This window comes from Diplotaxodon limnothrissa, linkage group LG23, assembly GCF_057381915.1.
Source record: "Diplotaxodon limnothrissa isolate DT_005_m linkage group LG23, D_limnothrissa_male_GT1.1, whole genome shotgun sequence".
NCBI classification, from domain to species: domain Eukaryota; kingdom Metazoa; phylum Chordata; class Actinopteri; order Cichliformes; family Cichlidae; genus Diplotaxodon; species Diplotaxodon limnothrissa.
Genome location: NC_140617.1, coordinates 1953202 through 1976880, shown reverse-complemented (window position 1 = coordinate 1976880; position 23679 = coordinate 1953202). Strand labels below are relative to the sequence as shown.

The window sequence follows — 23679 nt, the reverse complement described above, 5'->3', positions numbered from 1 at the left end:
TGAAGGTCAAAACATTTTAAGGGGTGAAATTATTCTTTTGCAGAGAGAATATTTTATTTGCTATGTTGCTACAGTTGAAGTAAAAGTCCTCCACCATCGATGATTGTTTCATTTGCACATATAACAAGAGCCAATTACTTGAAACGTGTAAATAAAACAAAATTATTTAATTGCTACAGTTACTGAGAGAAACAGAAGAGGAGCAAAGGCAGGTGAAAACAGTAAATGTAAGTAAAGTGATTCTTAGTGTAGATGAGTGAGAAATCTACAGCGATCTGGTTTTTCCTTTACATTTCAGAGCCTTGTACCTTTACTCTTAACCTAAACAGAAATAATTACACTTTCTGCTTCTACTACTAGTTGACAGTCCACTGGAAAAATTAAACAGAAGTATATCAGCAGTATTTTTCAGAGATAAAAGTACTTCAGTGCAGCCAGACTTACGTAGCTCAGTAGCAGCAGCAGCACAGAAGAGCCCTGCATGGCTTCTGGTAACATCCGGACTCCTCAGTCTGAACTGTGTGCCAGCGCTCTGCCTGATAAACACCAGAGGATGCACTCCCCCCCCCCTCCTGGAGGCCCGAGCCAAGCACTGGCCCGGCTGTCCGTTTGTTTGAGGCTGTGGTCATTTGTTTGATAAAATCGAGGAACCAAACGAGACAGCTGAAGGCTCAGCATGAGAGAGATGTCTCATTTAAACATTGTGGCAGCACAAAATCACATGAACATATCCATCTGCTGGTGGACGCCAGTGTCTTTGATCTTCAGCAAGCTAGCAAGTGCCTCATATCTCACAGTGTGAACAATGACAGACACTCGGGGGTGTTTTCGTCTAAGCTTGCTGCTGCACAGAAGGTGTAAGTCCTTTGTTTCTCATGTGGCAGAGACTGTCTGAGGTGAGACTTCACAGACGACACCACTGCACTGAGTTGGGCTTGGGATGAAGAATAAGACGACTACCTGGAGAATCACAGATTCACAAGCATAAGTGAGACCAGTGTTAAAAATTTACATTTTCTCTGCCATAAAGTTTATTTTTGGACACAAAAAGTAACAAAGACGACTTTTCTGTCATGCAATCGACCTATATGACCCCAGTCTGCCTAATTCACCATTGAACTTCACACTGATGCAACACCCCCATTCCCCCCACCTCAGTCTTCTTTGTCCAGGGTCAGAGGGGGAGGACTGTGGCCCAGGTGAGGAATGTGACATAAGGATAAAAAAGTGAGGGGCTGCTGCCTCAGAAGGGGATTTGTGACCACGGTTTGGGATTACAGTAAAGAGTATGTGGTGACGGAAAGCTCCTCCCAGCAGGATCAAGTTCAAAGTGTTGTTCTGAGGTAACAGTCCAAGTACAGGATGAATTTTGGGAGGGACTGGAGCCTATCCAAGCTACCATAGGACGAGAGGTGGGGTACACCTGAGGCAGATCACCAATCTGAGGGCCAGCACAGACAGAAAGGCATCCCTCACACTTGCATTCACGCCTACAGCAATTTATAATCACCAGTCATCGAACCCGTCTAACGGCATGTGTGTGGGAGAAAGCTGCAGCGCCCGGAGAGAACCTACACAGACCCAGGACCGTGCTCCCCGATCCGTGCGACACGTGACGTGCTGCATGCATGCAGTCAATGCACACGCACAGTTTCCAGAAGAGTCCACAGATTTTAAGTCCATGGTTGTGACATCATAGTGAAACTAAACAGTGTCCTCACCGAGCGCTGCTTCACGTGTTGATGTCAAGTATATCACAAAGCTGTCAGATTCACAGGGCATTAGTACTCGGTATGGAAACATTCAAGGTCAAGTTAAAGACCTTTGAGCTAAATCCTTTCAAGCTGCACATCATGGAAAATGAATCCATCCTAGATAAACAAGCCCACTGCAGTCAGGTATGACCTTGTGAAGTCTCTTCCGAGAACATGCGTAATCTGTTTATCTACTGAAGACGACAGTCTCTACTTAGTTTGCATGTTAATTTGTGAGTAGTTTTGTTCCATTAATGGGTTTCTGCCTCAGAGAAAACAAACAGTAGCTTATTACAGCTAAGCCAATTACTTTTCAGACTGACTGATGCGGTGATGCAAACAAAGGTTTTGCCCAGCAAAGGTAGTCCCAGTTAGATGTTTATTTTTTAAAAACACCACAAAACTTTATACCTGGAAGAAAATGTGTTTAACAAGTTTCTGTGTTGCATTTCACTGGTAATATTTACAGAAGGCTGAATGCAGCATCTAATATCCTCTGTAATAAGTGCTGACTGCTGGTCCAGGAGCAGCAGTATGTTCACCTCGGCAGACATATGATGGATTATTGATAAGGTGTCTGAATATCCAGCTCCCAGAATATGCGATGATAGAGCAGCAAATATGTTTTATACAACTAATATACAGCGAATGACTCACAAACCCACTGTGAACATAAAAATCAACCTTGATGAGGCTATAGAGGCTGATTTTAGTGAAACTTTTGCTTTTTTACCCATTAAAACTGGATGTGATGACTGTGAGAGGAGACTGACTGATGGCTGTTGAGTTGTGGGTCCGAGTCTGCTCACAAAACAAACTCGACCTCTCACCTCCGTCACTTAAAAGCCCCAGCCTGCTTAATCCTTCACACGTATTTATTTTGGGAATATATGTGAACAACAAAATAGAAACACAAAAAACAGCGTGGGTATTGAAAAAGGGAAATTTCAGGCCAAATCTGGATTTTATGAATGTGTTACTCGTGTAGATGATTCCCAACAAGACGGGTCAGTCGAGCTTCCAACTCGTGTATTTTGTTCATTGCACTTTCATGCTCTCTTACAAGAATTGCAGGTATTTCACCTCCATTTAATAACAGTGATGGAAAAAGGCATAACGAGAAAGTCAAAGGGTCGTACATCCAAACCCAGTGGCCCCAGCTGTCTACTGGATTTAAACCAGCTTCTTCTTGCTGTGAGGCAACAGTGCTAACCACTGCTCGACAGAAATGGGCAGTAACGCGTTACTTGTAACTTTAACGAGTAAAGTAAGGGATTACTATTGCAAAAACGGTAATTAGATTACCGTTACTTTCCTGTAGGAACGCTGCGTTACTGCGTTACTAAAACCGTGATTTTCTTGCAAGAATGTCTCATGACAGTGACGTCAGCGAGTGCGACATTCGTGACAACAGCTGTGTGCAGATCAACAATGGATCACATATCGATTGTGGGAGAGAGTATGAGCGTGCAGCGTTTAAAGCGTGGAAGTACTGACCTTACTTTGAGTTTGATTCCATAAAAAGTGACAAAAACATTAGTGTCTGCTGTGCGTGGGAAGAAAACTTCTTTTTACAGCGAAAAAACCCCTAAACTTCCAACAAGCACCGAGTAGCTATGACGTAATGGGAAACTCACAGAGAAACTCGCGGATTCTTCCACTGACCGCGGCACACCTGCACCAGGGTAAACCTCCGCCTGCCCCACTCCTGCTTTACAGGTGAAAATAGAGCAACAGGACCGCTGAGTCTTTGACTTTATTTATTTTCTGCTGTGTTTTACTTGCATCTATTTGAAAGACTGAGTGTAAACACAAAAAATATTTTATTTTATGAGCTGGAATGTGCAGAAAATAGGTTTACATGTTAAACTAATTTCTTCCAGTCAGAGAATGTTGCAGATAATTAAATTTTTGCTTGATGCATAAAGTTAAAAGATTAAAACTAATAAAACAAGTTTTAAAAAGAGACTTTTCCATCTGATTACATTTTGTATGATGGATTATGCAGAAAAAGTAGAATTGGGCTGAAAGATCTATCGCTTTATCACCTACTCAGGTTGTAAATTGTGTTTTTAAAAAGTAACTAAGTAATTAATTACTTTTGAAAATAAGTAATCAGTAAAGTAACGGGATTACCTTTTTGGGGAAGTAATCGGTAATTAGTTACTGATTACTTTTTTCAAGTAACTTGACCAACACTGGTGCTCGATTTGGTTGCACGCAGCCAAATTCTTGGCAGTGACATCACTCAGTGAAGAAAAGTCAGGTGACCTCTTTTTAATTGTCCTTTGTGAAGCTCGTAGACAGGCATCATGAATAAAATAAAAATGTAAAGATTGCAATAAATTAAACATGGATTTATTTTGTACAGTTTATACTACATATTTACCAGAAAGCTTCTCTATCTAAGAAATCCAGGCTTGACAGGGAACTCTTTGGGTGAGTTTTCCCCAGGCACAGATTAGGCTCTTCTGTACAGACAGTAAGGTGAAGTCCTAGGCTGCACTGTACATGCTAAGCATGGCCTCATATACTACAGGTAATCTAACTGGTATACTGTATAACTCAAGTCTTGCAGTCAGCACACTTCAAAGGTGGTGTTGTTGCTAAATGACACCGTCTCTTCATCGCGACTTTACGTTCAGGTCGTCAGCGGGTGACTTTGACCCCTCAGATATATCCCGTTTTCACATTTCAAACTCAACATATTATAACAACACAACAACACGTGATATAAATATACATCTCATTTAGAGGGAACGACAAATCATCTATAATTTTGAAATGTTGCAGAGGGAATGCCGGGAATAAACATTTCTCTGCTTTGCTCTGTTTCATAATCACATTGTTGGCAAAATGAATCTCAGTTAACATCATGGGCACACTAAAACAAAAAGTAATCAGGCGTCTTTAAGACACGGCTCTCTCACCCATCTCTCGTTATCGCTGTCACCGTGATCATGCATGTGGAAATTACTAGAACTCTGAAGCTCGGAAAATACTGAAAAGCCTGCTTTTTGTTTGTTTTTTACTGACAGAAAGTGATGCGGTGGGAGCACAGAGACTAACCAAACAGTAGCTTTGATTGCTCTTTTGTTGAAGCATCCATGTTGCATCACATGTATGAAAGACATCAAATTCCCATCACTTCTGTCATTACACGAAAGAAGGCAACACGCCCCGAAGAGGACACATCCCCGGCTCTATGTACAGGAGGAACATGGCTTTTGTCACATCTCTAACGCATCAGCAGTCGTTATTCAGCACAGACATGTGGAAACTGAACATCCATTTGGCTTCATGTAGTAACAACACCCAGGCTATCGGTCCTACGGATGGCTGTCCTCGTGCCAAGGATTTTGTGGTCCACAAACGGAGCAGATGGACACGATAGGATCTGTTCAGTTCTTACGTTAGTCATGATCGCACTATGTTGACTGACCCGTAGGGTAAAGAGTCACTTAAAGTCCTTCAGATTTCATTGGAGATCCCGCGTGAGTGTTTTTCTGCAGAGGATTTCAGAATTCAATGGTCTGGTATCCTGAGACAAAACCTCTCTTACTGTGTGATCTGCTCATCATTTGCACACACACAGCCCTGGACTATACTCCACCTTCATATACTGTTGCTTTGACATTGTGGCAAAAAAATAACTCTGTTACAGCTGTTCAGTTCACTAAACATCTGGTACTTGATTTTCTGTATTGATTGATTAATGCCCATGAATCTTGTGGATAATCTGCTGTAAACAGGAACTGTTGGGAATGGCTGGCTGCCCGTTATAAACTTGCCAAAAACATCTTTTTGTTTCAATGCACAACAATGCACAGACTAACAGCGACCTCCCCAAATGACCTGAACATGAAACTAAAATACATTCATCTTATTACATGTTTACATGCTACCTCAAGCTTCACTTACAGAAAATGCACTTAAATCAGTGTCTTGGATTCAGCTAGAAGATTTCCACATCTCACCATATTTTGTTCAAATAACACTCAAAACACAAAGTTGCGTGGGAAGGCTTGGCAACATGTGGGTTTGCCCGCAGTGAGCTACTAATGGTATTTTCAGTTTCTGCTGTTTTCGTGATTTGGCAAAAAAAATCTCTTTTAAGAGCGCACACACAGAAATTCACATCCGTGTGCACACATGTAGTCTCCTCCAGCTACAACAAACGGACACGAGGACACATGCAGACAGACACCAGCATCCAGATAAACAGCAGTGGGACTGAGTCCTGCTCGTAATGCTACTGGCGCTGAGAACATCGGGTTCTCGGGGCCGCTGTGGAGCTAAAGCGTTGTGGTGCCGCGTGGGCTGTTCTGAGGTGCCCTGTGCATCCTCTTCATTGTTCTCTCTGATTTTTTTTGTTGTTTTTAGCAGCGATCATCCTCGTCTGTGTCACTTAAGAGCTCGCTGGCGCCAGCTGGACTTGTCTGGCCCAAGTGCTTTCGGAAATGCCCATTAGGGACCTGCCAGGAGTGTCTGAGCTGAGGAGCCGAGCTTATGGCATTGGCCCGACCCAGGCTGGTGGCCACGGCAGTCTCAAAGGTAAGCGTCTCCTGCTTCTCACTTGCTTCGCCACTGCTTAGGTCCTCGTGGAATGGGAGGTAGGGCTCCGATATGTAACGATGAGGAGAGGGGTGGCTCGGTCCTGAAACGTGAACTCCGGATGACCCCTGGACTGCAGATAAAGGCCTGCTCTCCTTGTCAACCTTCAGTGAGGCCTCTGTGGGGCCAGCAGGAGTGTCCTGAGGCTGGCTCTGTCCCTCATTTGAGGCTGCGGCTGCTGCTGTTGTGGAAGAGGTTTGGGTTCGGCAGACGAGAGGAGAGTAGGAGATGTAAGGCCGTGGGCGAGAGGGAGTCTGGGGCAACTGGCGGCGATTACGAGGAGTACCAGACTCTGAGGCTGAGTGGGCAGGGCTGTCTGATGTGTTCACCTGCAAATAAATCAAGCACAATATTGAGTAAAAGACTTTGCCAGAAAAGGACTGTTGGTTCTCATCCAGCAGTAGAAAACAGATCCTGATCCTATTATATGACAGATCTGCACAGTGGCCGGGTCAGGAAAGACTGAAGCACCTGTTTCTGTAAGGTCTGTGTGCGTCCTTCGCTAGGTGAGCGGGACCTTCTCCTTTCGCACGAAGGGTCTCGACTCCGCTCCTCGGAGTTGCAGCGCGACACATCAGGGGACAGCAGGTGGCGGCGCTCCTTGGATCGCCCTCTCTCGTGACTAATTGTTTCTTTGTGGTTGATTCTAGGACCTGAGAGAACAAGATCAAAGTGCCTTTGAGTCTGTGGCACCAAGACTTTGCAACAGTCTCCACCTGCATTCAGCCTACGTACATCTATCATGCATGCCCACTCCCCCCCACTGTCACTCAGCACCGGATGCCTGCAGGGCTGTTCTCAGCCCCCTGCTGTAGACCCTGTACACACAAGTCTGTACACCAACACACCCCACCAACGTCTCATCTCTGATGGAGATGATGAGACAGGGTACAGGGCCGAGGTAGTGCTCAGAGAAAACCTGAAGCTTAACATCCTTAAAACAAAAGAACTCATAATGGACTTCAGGAGGCACAGACAGGTCCTCTGATCGCCATAAATGGAGAATGGGTGGAATCTGTCTCCACCTTCAGGTATCTGGGCACCCACATCTCCGCTGATCTCACCTGGACCCAGAACACCAACGCCCTGGTAAAGAAGGCCCAGCAGCGGCTGCACTTCCTTCACCCAGACCGGGAGCTGCTGCTTCCCTTCTACTACTCCTCAGTGGAGAGCAAGCTCTCCGACTGCCTGGGTGTTGGCAGTGAATATGGCAAATATAGAGATTATATAAATTAGGCATGGAATCAGGATTTTTTTCACTGAGTAACTTATTGAAACAAAGATGTAAACAGAAGAAGAAATGTCAGAAATTCTTTCAGCCTCTAACGAGATGTGGCTGTCGTTTAAGAAGAATTATTTACATATACATTTTATTGCTTTTGTGTTGTATTGCAGTACAAATATTTGCTCAAAATCACTCAGCAAAATATAAAGAATGAGAGGTGGCTCAAGACTTTTGCACAATAGTCTTCTTTTGACCAGTTTCCCCCCAAAACTTTACTCTGAATCAGAATCAAACCACAGCAGCTGCTTCACGGTTGTAATTATGACCTCTGTAGCTCCTCTGTCGGGGCCTGTATGTGGCATCAGGGCTGATCCTCTCCAGAGAGTGCTGTTCCTGCCAGAGACCGTTCACACACTGGTCTCCGATGGTAGAGAAGGAGCGCTTCATCAGCCTACTGTCTGCAGACATCCCAGGCTATATACATGCAAAACAACCAGAAGACGCATTATTTAAGTAACCAGGAATGACACCAACGAGCACACAAACTCACTCTGGTGTCTGTAATAGTCATTTAAAATGTGCGGGCAAATTGTTTCTATTCACTGCTGTCAAGGAGCAAATACGAGCATAATAAATGCGCCCTGTGTGGATTTTAATAGTTTATTGATTTTTAAAGCACCTACTAATATAAGATCTGTTACTGAATATAGGTTTGAATAAAGGTTATTACTGTTTATTACCTGAGGATCAGCAGCCAGCCTGGGCATGGACGACGCTCTGATAGATGCTGTACGCTGAGGTGATTTCATTAGCGTTGGGTCCTGCCGGGCCTGCTGCAGCACTTGGTTATACTCTACTACTTCTGGGACCTGCACAAAGACCACAGAGGAGCAGGCTGAGCAAACCTTATACACTGCTTTTGCTCACACACGACATTCAAACATCGAATCAACCGCACTGTCATCCTGCTACGAGACAGCGCCGAAAGCTGAAAATCAACATTTTCTCAACCTTCATTGGAACAGATGATTTCGATTTCATAGTTGTTACCAGTGTGTGTAAATGATGATGGTGGTGGTGAATGCGGTAGGGGTGGTAGGGCGAATGGTAATCATCTTCATCGTCTTCCTCTTTCTCCTCTCTGGGGCGGGACAGCGGTTGCAGGAACATCTCTTGGGGAGAGATCGGGCTGAGTGCCACAAAACCTCCTCTGGTACTAAGTGGACGCAGAAAAATATCATGGATTTGCTTCAACAACCAGAATTTGTATTCTCTGCCATCATAAATAACTGAAAGCTAGTAACTTTTGGAGGAGATTAAAAGTTTAATATTTACAGAGCAGATCCAGCACTATGCCTTAGGAATGACAGGGATTTGGCGTTGCATAGGATTTCTTGTGGAAGAGAGGAAGCATCCATACGCTGGAACATTGGAGCGTGTTTCTACGAGGAGACAAAGAAACATATGGAAACAGGAACAGGTCACTAGGATAAACATACTAGGGTAAGAAACATGAAAATCAAAGGGCCTCCTAACAACACTGCTTATGATACATATGTCAACTATTTAAACAGCTGTTTTATGTGTTTTTATGCGGCTCAGTGCTGCTTTTAAAGCATTTTTTGAATGTCTGTAGGTTCTCGGTCATTCGGGTCATGATGGGTCGTGATAGTCTTAAGAGCCTGAGTTGAGTTCCAACTGAACTTCTCTTTAGCTTCTTCAAGACATTTCACCTCTGATCCAAGAGGCTTCTTCACTTATAAAAACTGATGAAGAGGCCCAGGCATTTAACCTCTGTAGGGTCGTCCTCATTTACCGTGAGAAGGTGAAAGTTGCAAACGGTCCTCGACAGCTGTGAAGCTGTGGGTATAAGGGACTGATCTTGTGGCCATGTTGGCACGGTCCCTGCGAGTGGTTATGTTTTACGGTTCAGATTTTTGTGAAGCTGTATGCAGAGTGCTGTGATAGCACTGGAGTCTTGACCTGTATGTTTCATTTTAGGCCCTTTGCTGTGAAGCATTTCAGTTTTGGGATGTTACTGGGTTTTGGTTTCTGTGTTTAAAAGATCAAATAATCTCAAACTAGTTTCTCAAACAGGATAAATTCCTTGTACTCAAACGGTCTCCACAATCACTAGATTTCAATCCAGTAGAGCACCTTCACTGTGCTGTGGAACAAGAGATTCACACCAACTGTGCAAGTCCATCATGTCAACATGGACCAGAATCTCTGAGGAATGTTTGCAGCATCTGGAGCTGAAGTGCAACTCACTGCTGGAAAGATGCACCTAATAATAAAGTGACCAGTGAGTGTGTAATGTCTTTGTTGTAACATGTGTTTGCTCTCTTCCTCTGGTTTCCTGCGAGCGTGTGGATGTCTGCTTTGTGCTGAATGTGGACTTTTATTCTGCCTGCCTCACCTCCTGCATTTGGGCCTTTTACTCTGCAAACCACAGCACATGCAATTATATTTCGTCTGATTAAGTTAAGTTTTACTTTAATACTGGGCTTGGAGATGACGCACATTTAAAAATAATAACCCTAAGAGCCTAATTTAATATGTAACTATGGCACATTAACATCAGTGGCGGTTCAGCAAGATGAGCAATTTAAAAAAAAGCACCTGTTCCTCCAGTTGCTGTCGAAGCTTCTTGGCTTTGCTCTGCTTGTAATAGTCCATGATCATCATGGCAGCATAGATCTTACCTATGGTCATGTCACTGGCTGTAAAGGAGAAGGCAGAAAGCAGTGAGATATTATCCACCTCTATCAAACTGAAACTATTTTCCTGAAATAACGCCGGTGATGGCTCGTAGGGTAATGCAATATATTTTTTTACTGGTAAGTCATGATGTTGATTTTACCTTTGTGAATTGGAACCAGTAGGTCCAGCGTCTTCTGAGAGAGATGAGGCCAGATCACACTAATCTCCTTCTGCAGATCCAAATCCATCTGATTCCTATCTTCCCCTCCTTCAGATAAAAACATGCCCAAAACACAAAATTAGACATAGAAACTGACCCACATTTAAATAAATGCACGGTGTGTCTGTTTCTGTCTAACCTCTGGCTATCTTGACTTCAAGAGCAGTGCGGATGAGGGCCATCAGGGTGGAGGTGAAGTGGACCGTCATGTCATCGTCCACAGGCATGTTCATCAGAACGAGTCTCTGTTGACATCAGCAAAGGTTTCATAGTCAGTCATAATTCACAATACCAGCCGGCAACGGCACAACATGGCACAGTGCAACCTGAGCAACGACGGCTGTGACTGCTTATCGCTACACGAATTCTGATGCAGAGGTACGTGTACTCAAGCTAATTTTCCAAATACTAATTTAGCAAATGTTAAAATCAAAACATTGCAGAGATGAACAGTTACGAAAGCCAAAACATCACATTCATTATAAAAAACAACTTGATATCAGTGTTCCTCATTTAGATATATTTACATATCTAACATGGGGATAATTAACGGGAAACGGTTTCCCTGTAGCTTAGCTTTAAATTTGTTTTAGTTAAATCCACTTTGAATGAGATTACTGTGATCAATACAGGAGGAGAGAAAAGGCAAGCGGATCATTATTTCTTTAAATGAAGACAACATTTGTATTTAATGCCAAAATAAGACAGAAATAAGACAGATAGCCCAAAAAAATATTCTTTTACTTGCCCTCTCTTGTCCTTCTATACTTGAAGGTTAAAAAAACAAACACATGCGATGGAGCATGCTTGCAGCTTCACTCAAACAGCATGCATAAAGCGCACAAAACAACGAGGCAACAAGAGGCTGTGGCAGGAGGCACATGCAGACAGGTAGATGGAAGAAACTAAAGTATGAACGCCGTGAGATCATCTGACAACAGACGCCGGCAGATCCAGCATGTCGATGTTTAACAACTTTCTCGTTTACGTCCCCTCTCTGGCTAAATAATCAACAGCAGTAACAATCTGTCTTTCATCCGTCCGAGTTCTCTGCCAGGATGCAAAGCAAACAGGCAAATCATTACTGTAGCGCCAACCATGCCCCAGTGGACACAAACGCAAACTTAAAACTGCTTTAACAAGCAATACTGCATCATATGATCGACACACACAAAAATGCTTTGCCTTTTTCAGTGTGGGACACACAAAATGATGTTTTACAGAGCTCATCTCTGCTGATTGAAATATGAAGGTGGTGCCTGTTAGTCTTGGTGTTCAGTCTACCTTATATGCCACCTTGGAGGGGCATTTCTTGCCCAGGCCTAGAGGTGGTGACATGTTGGTCAACATCTCATACATGTCAGTGTAATGGATACGACCACTGGGGGCGCCAGGTAGCCATGAAGAATGAGGGAATGACAAAAAAGAGAGGAAAGGGAAGGGAAATGAAGTGGACGATGTTGGAGGTGGAGGAGAAATTGAAAGACGATGGAGGTGTAGGGGAAGTGCAGTCCCAAGGGATGGTGGAGGAAAAAGAGGGGTAAAAAAAGAGGAACAAGAATAGAGGAGATACAAGAGAAAGGATTATTCCAGGCAATCACACACGAGGAGACTAAAGCAGGTTGTTTTCTTTCTATGCTGCCAACGGGGCATAGAAATCTGGGAAAGGAGAAAACCTTGGACAGGATGAGAAAAGGAATGACAGCCTTGCTGGATCTGGTGTAAATACTAAATACTTACATTGGGCTGTGCTGTGTGGGAGTGGGAAGAATGACAAACACCTTTAAACCAGATCCAAAAGTAGAAAGACACTGGACTCCCTCAAACTGGTCAATTATTGTATCAAAATGAGACTCGAAGCCTCACAGAGGGGTTTTAGTGTAATTAAAGTGTATCTACTGATTTACAGCTGTGTGGAAATTGAGGAACGTCATGTGCCTTAGTACCCTAAGACTGAATTATTGCCATTCTTTGACCCGATTAACACGCCCCTAACGATCAAGCGGCGGGGAGGGGGGGTCACAGTTGGTGAAGGGAAGGAAAGGCAGGAAAAGAGGAAGTCAGGAAGGATCCAACATCAAAGAGGCAGAGGGGAGGTTTGTTGATATGGGGGAACCAAACCTTGCAAGCCACCCTGTGGGGGCAGTTCTTTCCAAAGCCCAGGGGAGGTGAGATAGTGCGTACAACTTTGTACATCTCCTTATAGTGGATCCTACCACTGGGAAAAACATACAAGTCTTTAGTCACGGTGTAATTACAGACTCATACTATAGTGCACAATAAGGGCCAATGAGGCGCTGTCCTCTAACTCAGCAGTTTTAGAAATTGCAACAATAAATTGGTGGTGAATAAATCACATTAATCGATTCTTAATCGTCTGATTTTTAAATAAAGCAGTAATACTTCCAGCAGACACAGGTCACTCGCACATTTCCCAAGTCCTGAAGAAAGAGAGTTAGTTATTGTTTGCTTTGCTAAACCCACTGTGGTCTGCAGATCGAACATGTAACAGATATCACAGGATGATTATAACAGATATACCAGGATCGATAGGTGGATGGATATTTTGAACATTTTCCACATTTGTAGATGCAGTTTATTGGAGATGGTTGAACCTCTGTATAATTCTGCCTCTCTGAGATGCCTGTGAAGTCCTCGTAGTCTAAGGAGCTTGGAAAGAAAAGCATCTGGACTTCTTTAGGTTGCTTGAAGATGTTTCACCTCTCATCCGAGAAGCTTCTTCAGCTCTAGGGTCAAATAGTGGACAATGGACCCCCTAAATGATCCTCTACCTAATCACACGAGCCGAGGTGTGGAGACGGGTGTAGGTCACAATCAGCCGAAGTTTCTGCTCGTGTGATAAAGAAGAAGTAAAGAAGTCCAGACACTTTCCTTCCAAGCTCCGCAGACTCTCTGATATCCCTTTTTAGACCCAATAATGTATTTGACCTGTTACTAACTAACCCAGCAATTAGTTGCTAAACATTCCCCCAGCTGTTTCTTTTTAATAACAGCTGTTTTTGCTCAACGTGCTGCTGTCATAAAATCCAAAATAAGCTCATCATTTTCATTAAATAATCACATTTTATGTGTTTTATTGTAAATAAAATATGGGTATATGAGACTGACAAACCATTGGATTTTGTTATTATTTACATTTCACGCAGCATTTCAGGTTTTGGAATTGGGCTGTGTAATCATAACGTGGATCCTATCCATGAGACGTATCAGACAAAAGATATTCAACCATTAATATCCAAATATGTTTATTGTTCGCACGTTTAAGGTGCAAACAATAAATGTATACGGCCATTCTCTAAGTAGTGCGATTCATGCTTCACATTTCTGCATCATACTTGTGAAGGTTGCAAGTTGCTGCTAATTTGGTGGAGAATTTTTCACCATTTTTTCACGACTGCAGAGAAACTTTCTTCTCCTCTTGTCTAATTAACAAGCATTACCAGTGATAACGGCGTTACTAACGGCGCTACTTTTTTCAGTAACTAGTAATCTAACTAATTACTATTTCTATCGTTACAACGCCGTTACCGTTACCAACAAGAAAATGCGGTCGCGTTACTATTTTTCAACAAACAGACGGTTGAAGCTGTGTTCAGCTTACCGCATGTAAGTAATCTGGGCGCTACAGCTTTTTGGCAAAACACCTGGAGCTCAGGGGGCAAAACAACCACATCAGTGCTGCTGTTTGACTGAGGAAGAGTAAAGTAGTCGTGGTAAGCCAATCACATGACCATTTAAAGACAAAGCAACAAGGTGATATATACCAGTTTATAAATTGTGTTGATAGGCCGCGTAAAACCAGAGTCATGATAAACAATATTTTTATTTTTTCCCCAATAGTTTTGTCACGTTTACTGTCTAAAGACAGCGCAGCGAGACCTCTTATTTTTTTGGAGTGGCACAAATAATTTGTGGCATCTTACTGAAGAACAGCTGATTGTTCTGTTGTTTGCCAAAGTTGTACACAGGATTTTAAAATTAATAATTTCTATTTGCATTTAAAGTTAAGAAATATGATTCATTAAACATGTTTGTGGTTGTTACAGTAAAAAATATAACTTTCTACTCTGATTTTATGTTTTTTGTCTGATTTTAGATCAATTGCGTTAATACAGTCTGTCAAAATGAGAACATGACTGTAACTTCAGCCACGTGAGGCTGTGCTGAAAAGGATGATACCAAACAAGGCAAAGTAAGTAAGCACTACTGAGTAAGGCAGTTTTTAAAGGTGGAATGTGGAGGGAAAATCAAAAGTAGTTAAAAATGGCCAATTATACCCTGAACCCCAGAGTAAAGCAATAGTTACTTTTCAAGTAATTAATTACTTTTAGAATCTTGTAACTCAGTTACTTTTTTGAAGAAGTAACTAGTAACTATAATTAATTACTTTTTCAAAGTAACTTGCCCACAGGGAATATTCATGAGCGTTACCAGAGAGCACTTGAAATGAAATCTCATTATTCCCTTAAAGTAAAAATATGTGAACGTGCTCTTTTAAAAGTGTCAGAGACCAGTTCATGTATTATATCACAGGTTTCCACATCATATCATAATCATAATACCACCAGTAGATCAACTTTGTGTGTAAACTGGAGTAAAGACTCAAGGATACTGACCAGGCAGCTCGATCGTACTCCCCCCAGATTCGAACAAACTCATCTAGGTGGTGGGGACCCAGGATGGACGAGTCTCGGGTGAGATATTCAAAATTATCCATGATTACAGCCACAAACAGATTCAGCATCTGAATGGAGAAAGCACAAGCTGCATATAAATGTGCCAAACGTGCTGTGGGAAAAACTATGATTATTCTTGTTGCAAATAAATAAAGGGACGAGCAATGGCCAAGATTTTTTTCTCTTACCAGGAAGGAGCTAAAAAAGATGAATGAAACAAAGTAGAAATAGGCAAAGTCGGAACCACAGCCCCCTTCCGGGTCTGTCGACTCTGATTGGAGCAACGGGTCCGTTTCACACTTCTGTCCTCCCAGACAAGACAACATGATTTCCTGCCACGACTCCCCAGTAGCACTCCTGGATACAAACATTAAACGACACCAGGGGGAAGTAGTTGTCAGGACACAGTCATGCCTGCCATCTGGAGGGTGCAACCAGAGTAAGACTTGCAGCTCCATTTCAGAAACAGCTTTTAGATGCGAGATTTAGTTGTTTAGTGGATAAAACTGAATACTGCAGCCACACGAAGGAAAACACTGGTTAGAGAAAACTGCGACCCTGTCCAATGAACGTGCACGGTAAACTTCTGGACAACCAGCTGATCACCACAACTATCTGCGGATAAAAGCTGAGTGCAGTTAGTGGGCAAGCACAGATTTGTCCTTACTGTAAAGAGGATGCCGTCCTATTTGTTCTGTAATGTGACGGAAATAATGCTAATTTATGCAGTTGTTTCTTTTGCACTGTGTAATGTTTCTAAACGTTGCACTAAATACTTAATAGACTAAAACCTTGACATGTCCTGAATGTATGAGTCAACAACCCAGTTTGCCCATTTTTCATTGATGTTTCTTTTGTTTGCTCATGTTTCCTTTGGTGTCCTAGTTTCCTGTCCCAGCTCTCCTGAGACATTTTTGTGTTTTACTGTAAATAACATATAGATGAGATTTTCATTTGTTCTTATTTACGTTTTACACAGGATTACAGTTTTTTACCTCTGTCTCCCCTGCTGTGTTAGCTCTGTGAAGCTGGCATGTCTCAGTCCTGGACTCCTGGTGTTTTTTACTTCCTGTTTTATTTTGACAGTCGATTGTCCTGTGTGTTATGTTTTGCTTTCCCTTTAGTCTCTTATTAGTATCAGCTGTGTTCCCACCTGTTGCCTGTGTGTCTATTGTCTCAGTTTCCTGTATGCGCCGTGTGGTCCGTGGTTCTTAGTTTCTGCTTATCCAGAATTATTTTGTCTACTCCGGTAGTTCTGCTGCCTCGGAGTTTCTTTCTGAGTTTCTCCTGCACTTGGGTCCTACCTTACCTGCCACACAGTCATCCTTCAAATTTATGCCACATGAGAACAATGTTGAACTCCACCATGAGACATCAACACAACTCAATCACTCAACACTTTCTTCCAGACATCTGTTTACACTAATCTGTCAAAACTCTCAAAGTGTCTGCCAAGCAATTTGATAACGAGGTAAGAAGTTCAGTGCACTTGACTCAGGGTAGCCCCGGGGACACTGGGACAGTAAAGCTCTTCGCTACTGTAATCTCGCGACATAATTCAGACTACAATAGAGAAACTTATTTACTGGAACTGGAGCGCTGTTAACTGAACCCACATTTTTAGATTACATAGCTTCCAATAGTGCATCTATTTTAATCAGGTTGCAGGTACTGAAGTGTCCTACCTGAATAGCAGCATCAGAGCACCAGAGAAGGATTTAAAGTTGTTGTGCTGGTTAATGTGCGTCTCCTCGTTCAACTTAATGTTCCCAAACACCTGATTGACACACACAAACAGGCAAACGAGGACAAACTTACTGTTGCTCTGAAGGATTTATTTCACCATAAAAATACACCTAGGATGCAGGGGAACTTCTCACCTGCATGCCAATGATGGCATAGATGAAGAAGAGCATGGCAATGAGCAGGCAGACGTAGGGCAAAGCCTTAAAGGACTGAACAAAGGTCCACAACAGAATACGGATGGTGTAGCCTTGTCTCAGCAGTTTAATCAGACGGGCTGCTCGGAACAGCTTCAAGAAACTCATGTTGATCGTATCAACAAACTGGCAGAGAGACACAAGATGGGAGAAGTTGAATACTGTGACAGCATATTGAAGCAGAGGAATAGTGCTTTTTGTTTTTTACCTGCAGGTCTACCACGATCTCAGTGATGCTGCCCAAAACGGTGATGAAGTCAAAAATGTTCCACGTGTCTCGAAAGTAGTTCTGTTGAAACAGGAAAGCTGCTCTGAGTCATTTCCAAACACTTGTTGAATTCACTCTAAGGCTTTGCGTGTTTTTGTCTCCTCTCACCAGAAAGCCAAAGGCCAAGATCTTAAGGATGCACTCGACAGAGAAGAGAACAGTGAAAGCCGTGTTCAGGTGCTTCAGCACAGCCTCGTACGCCGGCGGGGCAGAGTAATACTGGAAACGCAAAAGCGGCAACATGTAAATATAAAGTGATCTTTATTATGAGGAGAAGTGGATCGTTTTCCAGCCTGTTCACTGCGCATCAACCTCCTCTCTGATGGGTGTGAACCCTGCACTCTGTAGATCTGCAGGTTGATGGAAGATTCCTACAGACCCATAAATAGTGCCTCTGTCTCTGCACCTCTCATCTGTCGCACTATAAAAGGAGTCATTCCTCTAGGGGCGGCGGCCACAGTTAATGAGGTCATGCAAAATAGCAGCGCACGGACATTATAGATCAATATTTAATACAGGCTGAGTCACTGAGCGCCTGTCTGTCTGAACAACCAGCACAACCCCAGAAGAGGCCAGATCAGAAAATAAATACTGCAAAAACATCAGCAGATCCAAACGCAAACATCACAGCGCGTTCAGGCGGCGCCGAGAGACGAGCACATCCTTTATTTTACCGCAGAGTGACGCATCTCGGCTTATTTTAAACCCAAAGTGTTAACAGTCTCACTTTCATCACAGAATATGTTGCCGAGAAGTGATGCAAGGTGTGCTTTCCTATCAGCAAATGGATGTGTGGAAAATAACACACCAGACTAAGTCACTGCAGAGAAAGGAAAGACGTGAGGCAGATAATAGCGCTTCTGCTTTCATTTATCACTAATCTAATGCTCTGCTCTCATTAAAAAATGCAAAATTTAATAAGTTCTCTGATTTCTTTCCTGTCGTTTCCTCCTTTTCCTCACCTTCATCATCAGCACGATAGTGTTGAGCGCAATCATGGCCAGGACGGTGTACTCGAACGAAGGCGACACAACGAAATGCCACAAACGGTACTGGAACGTGTGCCGATTCTGCGGCATGTATCGGGTCAGGGGCTTGGCGCTGATGGCAAAGTCTATGCATGCCCTCTGAAATACAGAGAGAACCACAGTTAAAACACGGCAGTAAGCACAAAGAATCAGCTGTGCCGTAAAATAAATGTGAGGAAATTCTGATTAGACAAAAGCAAAAGACTCGCTGACTCTAAGAGAATGAATTGTGTGCTGTATTTTTGATTGATGGGGCTTTTCCATGTCTGATCTTTAACATTATTGACTGCCAAGAAGAGCTGCGAGCAGCATCCTAACTAGCATATTTAATTTCACTAGATTGTACCAATACTGATTCCTGCATGTCATCACCTCATTCTTCTCCAGGCTGCACTCCTCCATCATCTTATCTCCCTGCTCCTGGAAGGTGATGATGATGAGAGCCACAAAAATGTTGACGAAAAAGAACGGGAAGACGACAAAGTAGATGACGTAGAAGATCGACATCTCCATCCTGTTGCCGTGGCTCGGACCTCTGTCCTCTTCTGTCACATCCACAGAGTGCTGCAGAACCCTGGGAAAGCAGCGGTGCAATGCTAAACCAATGCTGATATAGATGCTAATCAAACCATGACCGACAAGAACCAAACAGCCTTTATATCAGCCTTCATATCGGTCCTAGGACGGTGTGTGGAGGAAATTTTGAAGAAGCTCCAGCAACGCCTGTAGTGTAAAGAGCGTTTCGTCATCGGTGACGCCCCTGATGAAGGCTGCAGACCAAAATGCTGCTCAAGCAAAAACAACAAAGTCTAGAAGCGCTGCTGGAGCTTCAGCCTTCTTCTCCGTGCCTCCTGGAAGTAGTGAAGTTGTGCCAGAAAGCGTTACTCTGTGCAGGAAACTTTCTCTTTCTGAACATTATTAGATCATGTGTTGCAGCAGCTTTTTCTTCTGAAATTGTTTTTAAGAATTTGTTCGCCAGGATGGAGAGCAAATACCAATTTCCTAAGTGGCTGAGGAAATCATTTCCAGAGGTTTATTTCCTGGCAACTGCCAATTAAGAAGGGCTGGGACAGTGCAAACCCACGAGCCCCGTTTAATCTGTAGCCTGAGATTAAAAAATTGCAATATAGTTCTTGAATGAATCACATCTAATAAATTTCCTTCATGAAAGGTCACACTGGAACCAGAGGACAAGCCAGATGTTAAATTGTTATAAATGCACATAAAATTAAACAAGGCTCCAATGAAAGAAAGCTGAAATTGGCACGAATATCTAAAGTTAACTCACTGAGGCCATCCCTCTCCAGTGGAAACCGTGAAGAGAGTAAGGAGCGCCCAGATGACGTTGTCGTAGTGGAACTCATGCCTCTTCCACTCTCTTCTCTTCACCTCTTTCTTGTCTTTCCCGTAGTCAATATAGTAACCCCTGAAGGAACATACAACCATCGTGGTGAGGTTGTTTTTGTCATTGTCGTCACTGGTCTTGGTTTCCCTTTGCCCCCTGCTTCACCTCCCACCCTCAGCCTCAACTTCAACCACACCCAACTCAACACACAGACGTTCATACCATCACGCTTACACATTCAGGTTTATTAACCGCATTCTCCTCAAGTTACAATTTAATGTATAAAATGTAGAGATATAAGAGAGCATTACTGGCAGTCTTTCTCTGTGTCCTTCGAACTATCGGTGCAGTAGAAAAACTTCCCCTTGAAGAGTTGAACAGCGATGACGGCAAAGATGAACATAAAAAGCTTGTAGACGATTAAGATGTTGAAGACGTTCTTCAGAGACGTCACTACGCAGTCAAACACCGCCTGGAAGAGAGGAACACGGATACTGATCAACCATGGCCAGTCCCCGCTTCTTTATATTTTGCTTCCAGGAAGCCAGACCACCTCGCTATTTTTACAGTGGTGCTGAGCAATACTTCTCCAGGCTTTCTGATGGAGATCTGATCAGTTAGAACGGGTCTCCACGCTTCAGTGCTCACAGTTTGCTGCTCATGCTTTATTACTCTTGTCTGTCTGTTCATTTGGTTTCTGTTCTCTCTGGTTTGCAACAAACAGTTATAAGAAAAACACAGAACAGACCCTCATGTGCAAGGTTCCCTCTAATTCCTCATGTGTCAGAGCAAAAACTCCCTGAGCTCAGGACCACTGTGAGCAGCAGCAGACGTGTGCATGCACTGTGGTCACGCCAGCATCAAATCCATCCAAGTTACATGGTTTATTAAAATAATCAAATTACAGCATTTCTGTTATAGTACTTTTAATTAAGTGCTATAACTCACTTAACAATGAAAAATCTTGTTCATGACCTGTAGCATGTTGGCACTACTGGAAGTAAAATAAGTTGAATTGCAATTTTGAAAACACACTCAACATGTTTTTATAAAGCTCTGCGTGAAGTTCCTGCTGTGGTCTGGGAGAGAGTCCTGTAACTCTTTGTCTGCAAAATACAGTATATAATGACCAATGTTGGGCAAGCCATTTTGAAAAAGTAATTAATTATAGTTACTAGTTTAAAAAAAGTAACTGAATTTTGCAAACAACAAAGTTATTTGCAGCTATTTATCTAAAAATGCAGTCAATGCGTTTTTTTTAAAATAACTATTTACAGAACAATCAGCTGTTGTGCATCAAATAGGATGCCACACAAATTATTTGTGCCACTCGGAGGAGCCTGATACCTGCAGGCCCGACAGCAGCAGGTGTATCACTCCACCTGTTTTTAACCTGGAGACAGTATTTACATTGTAATCTGCCTTTAGTAGCTTTTTGGCAGCACATTCAGCAGTCACCTCATTGTTCTGACACACACAGCAAAACTGTCTGCTACACAACACACTGACTGTAGACTCCAAGCACGCTAAACGTCACAAATCTCTAACATCTCAAAACTCTCTCTCTTTCGCTCTTCCTAAACAACCAAATGCTGCGTCGCCATGTCATTTTCTGATTGGTTGACATGGGATATTTTTCCACCAATAGGAAAGGGTGGGGTTGTTTTTTTAAACTCACAGGCAGAGCGCTTTCTTCCCGTGGTAAAAAAAAACAACGACACTATTCAGAAAAAAAAACACAATAAAAAACATAATGAATAATAACTCTCGTTTTATAAAAGCTGGTATTTAGTTTGAAGTCCACACTTTTCCCGTCAATTGTTCCGTCTGTCCTGCTCACATCGCCACTGGCTGTACGCGTTGTCATTAGCGTGTCTTCACTCCACATCGGCCATGCTGCTTTGCTAGCTAAAACACTGGTGGCGGCACATAAGGACGCTGTCACAGCTGCATAACACTAATGTGAATCGCATTATAAGTCACCGGTCACTTACTGACTCACACTGCAAAACAACACAATGTTACGTATTTATTTTAATTTCAATTGTGGTTGAGCTTTTTTGTGCGCAGCGCAGAGTTCCTGTGCGCAGTGACCGGGTCGCGCGCGCAGGTTTGAAGGACCATTGCATATGTAACCTGTTGTAGTACACAGCTAACGCAGGCATAAACGTTCTCCGTGTTATCGTCGGGTCTTACCACGACGTAACTGTTGTTGGGATTTAGTGCTACATAAATAAAAGTGAACTGACATAACAGGAAACAAAGGAAACTCTAAACCTGAAGCAACGTGCAAGTTCATGCTTGAGCTCTGACATACAAATGTATGTGACTGTCAACATTTTTACCAAATTTAAATTCTGTCTTTTAAATTTTTATTTAATTTGATTTCTCTTTGGTATAAGAGTATATATATTTTTAATGAACTGCCTCATCAAAACCAAAACAGACAAATAAGCCAACTACAGTCAAAAGCATTTCACACCTTTAGTTTAGGAAGCCTCTTGATGGTCTTCAGTGGTCTGAGGACGCGCAACACCCTCAGAGATTTGATGGTTTTGATATCCCGTCCTTTGTTATTTCTGTACAGAAACACACAGCGTGAACATCGTTAATGCCCCATTTTGGCCTCTTCTTCTTCTTTTTCACCTTTAACCCACAACAACATGTCACAACATGTATAACACGTTTTACTAATTTGGCATTCTGCAGAAATTTAAATGACTACATTTAAAGTTAGTATTTTTCATAAGAGAGGACTTTTCTTAGTCTTTTACCCCATCACATTGCTGCTGGTCAATCCCACAGAGGCATCATCCACAGACAGTTAAAGCAGGAGAGAGGGACATTTATAACAACAGTTACAAACCCATAAAGGAAATGGAACAGACTGTGATGCAAAAGATAACTTACAGTTGATTTAGAGACACTTTTGTGTTAAGACATATGATTAGCTCATGAGACTAATAAAAATAAATCACGTGACTGACGTGAGGGCGAAGGCCACCAGCGCTCCCACCACCACGACGAAGTCGAGCATGTTCCACAGGTCTCTGAAGTAGGAGCCATCGTGGAGGAGCAGACCCTGATCAATCATCTGGAGACAGCACAGAGCCAGGCGGTGAGTTAGAGGTGATAATGAGTCAGCGAGGAAAGATTACAGCCCTCAACTTGCTGCAATAAATCCATGTTTGTTACTTCAAGGCTGAAACACAGCAGAGGGTCGTAATTCTAACATAAAACTGGTTACTTCAACTTCTTTGGTAGTCAGATATGTTTTCATAAGAAACCGTTTTTCTGTGTTTGTTCTGTCTGTTGCTGAACTCATCCAGCTAAACCACAGGATGTCTTTGAATTTAAACCCATTAGATACATTTACATGATTCAGCAGCATTTCTTCTGACATTTTTTCATAATAACTCACCTTTATTATCATTTCAAACGTGAAGACTCCAGTGAACACGTAGTCAAAATAGCGCAGAACCTGTAAAGTCACAGCCAGAGACGCTTTAGAAATATCCGAGATGACACACAAAGGGCGCAGAAAACAATTTCACAATGTTTTTTCTTTCATATGCTTCCTGATAGTCGCTTAGCAGGAAAAAGTCCCCTCAAATGACATTAATGCAGCACAGGATTAGCCCCGCTCCTCCAGTGAATAACCAGGCTCAGTGTGTTTCAGACCTCATTTGCCACACTCATCAGATATAATTGCCCCCCCCATCAAGCGGCCTTTTGCAAAACAGTTTAAGGATTTTTTCCCTTCTGTTCTTAATGATATTTAATCTGCTTACCTGAGGGGAGCTGAGAAACCCACAGTGCTGATAAAGCGTGATCGAACTCGTATCTCAGGATGAGAGTGATTAAAAAAGCAGAAAGACTGGATCC

At 42.7% G+C, this 23679-nt stretch overlaps 1 protein-coding gene across 4 annotated transcripts in view; it reads right to left on the bottom strand.

Moving 5' to 3' along the window:
* Window positions 1-6133: 6133 nt before the first annotated feature.
* Window positions 6134-23679, bottom strand: part of cacna1ea (calcium channel, voltage-dependent, R type, alpha 1E subunit a) — a 105153-nt gene continuing 87607 nt past the window's right edge. For 2 of the 4 annotated variants that reach the window (XM_085347294.1, XM_085347296.1), the window contains 24 exons: window positions 23216-23275; window positions 22782-22888; window positions 22569-22580; window positions 22277-22373; window positions 20106-20266; window positions 19738-19875; window positions 18822-19023; window positions 18384-18548; window positions 17530-17640; window positions 17362-17442; window positions 17094-17279; window positions 16899-16990; window positions 15402-15570; window positions 15154-15281; window positions 11801-11897; window positions 10656-10761; window positions 10457-10564; window positions 10216-10316; window positions 8929-9035; window positions 8644-8809; window positions 8334-8462; window positions 7920-8067; window positions 6840-7021; window positions 6134-6697 (listed from right to left, as the gene is read on the bottom strand). In XM_085347294.1, the coding sequence (XP_085203420.1) occupies window positions 6134-6697; window positions 6840-7021; window positions 7920-8067; window positions 8334-8462; window positions 8644-8809; window positions 8929-9035; window positions 10216-10316; window positions 10457-10564; window positions 10656-10761; window positions 11801-11897; window positions 15154-15281; window positions 15402-15570; window positions 16899-16990; window positions 17094-17279; window positions 17362-17442; window positions 17530-17640; window positions 18384-18548; window positions 18822-19023; window positions 19738-19875; window positions 20106-20266; window positions 22277-22373; window positions 22569-22580; window positions 22782-22888; window positions 23216-23275 (3417 nt within the window). Of the gene's footprint in view, window positions 6698-6839; window positions 7022-7919; window positions 8068-8333; window positions 8463-8643; window positions 8810-8928; window positions 9036-10215; window positions 10317-10456; window positions 10565-10655; window positions 10762-11800; window positions 11898-12637; window positions 12735-15153; window positions 15282-15401; window positions 15571-16898; window positions 16991-17093; window positions 17280-17361; window positions 17443-17529; window positions 17641-18383; window positions 18549-18821; window positions 19024-19737; window positions 19876-20105; window positions 20267-22276; window positions 22374-22568; window positions 22581-22781; window positions 22889-23215; window positions 23276-23679 lie in introns of all 4 variants that reach the window. The other 2 variants (XM_085347295.1, XM_085347297.1) reach the window with 2 other exon arrangements.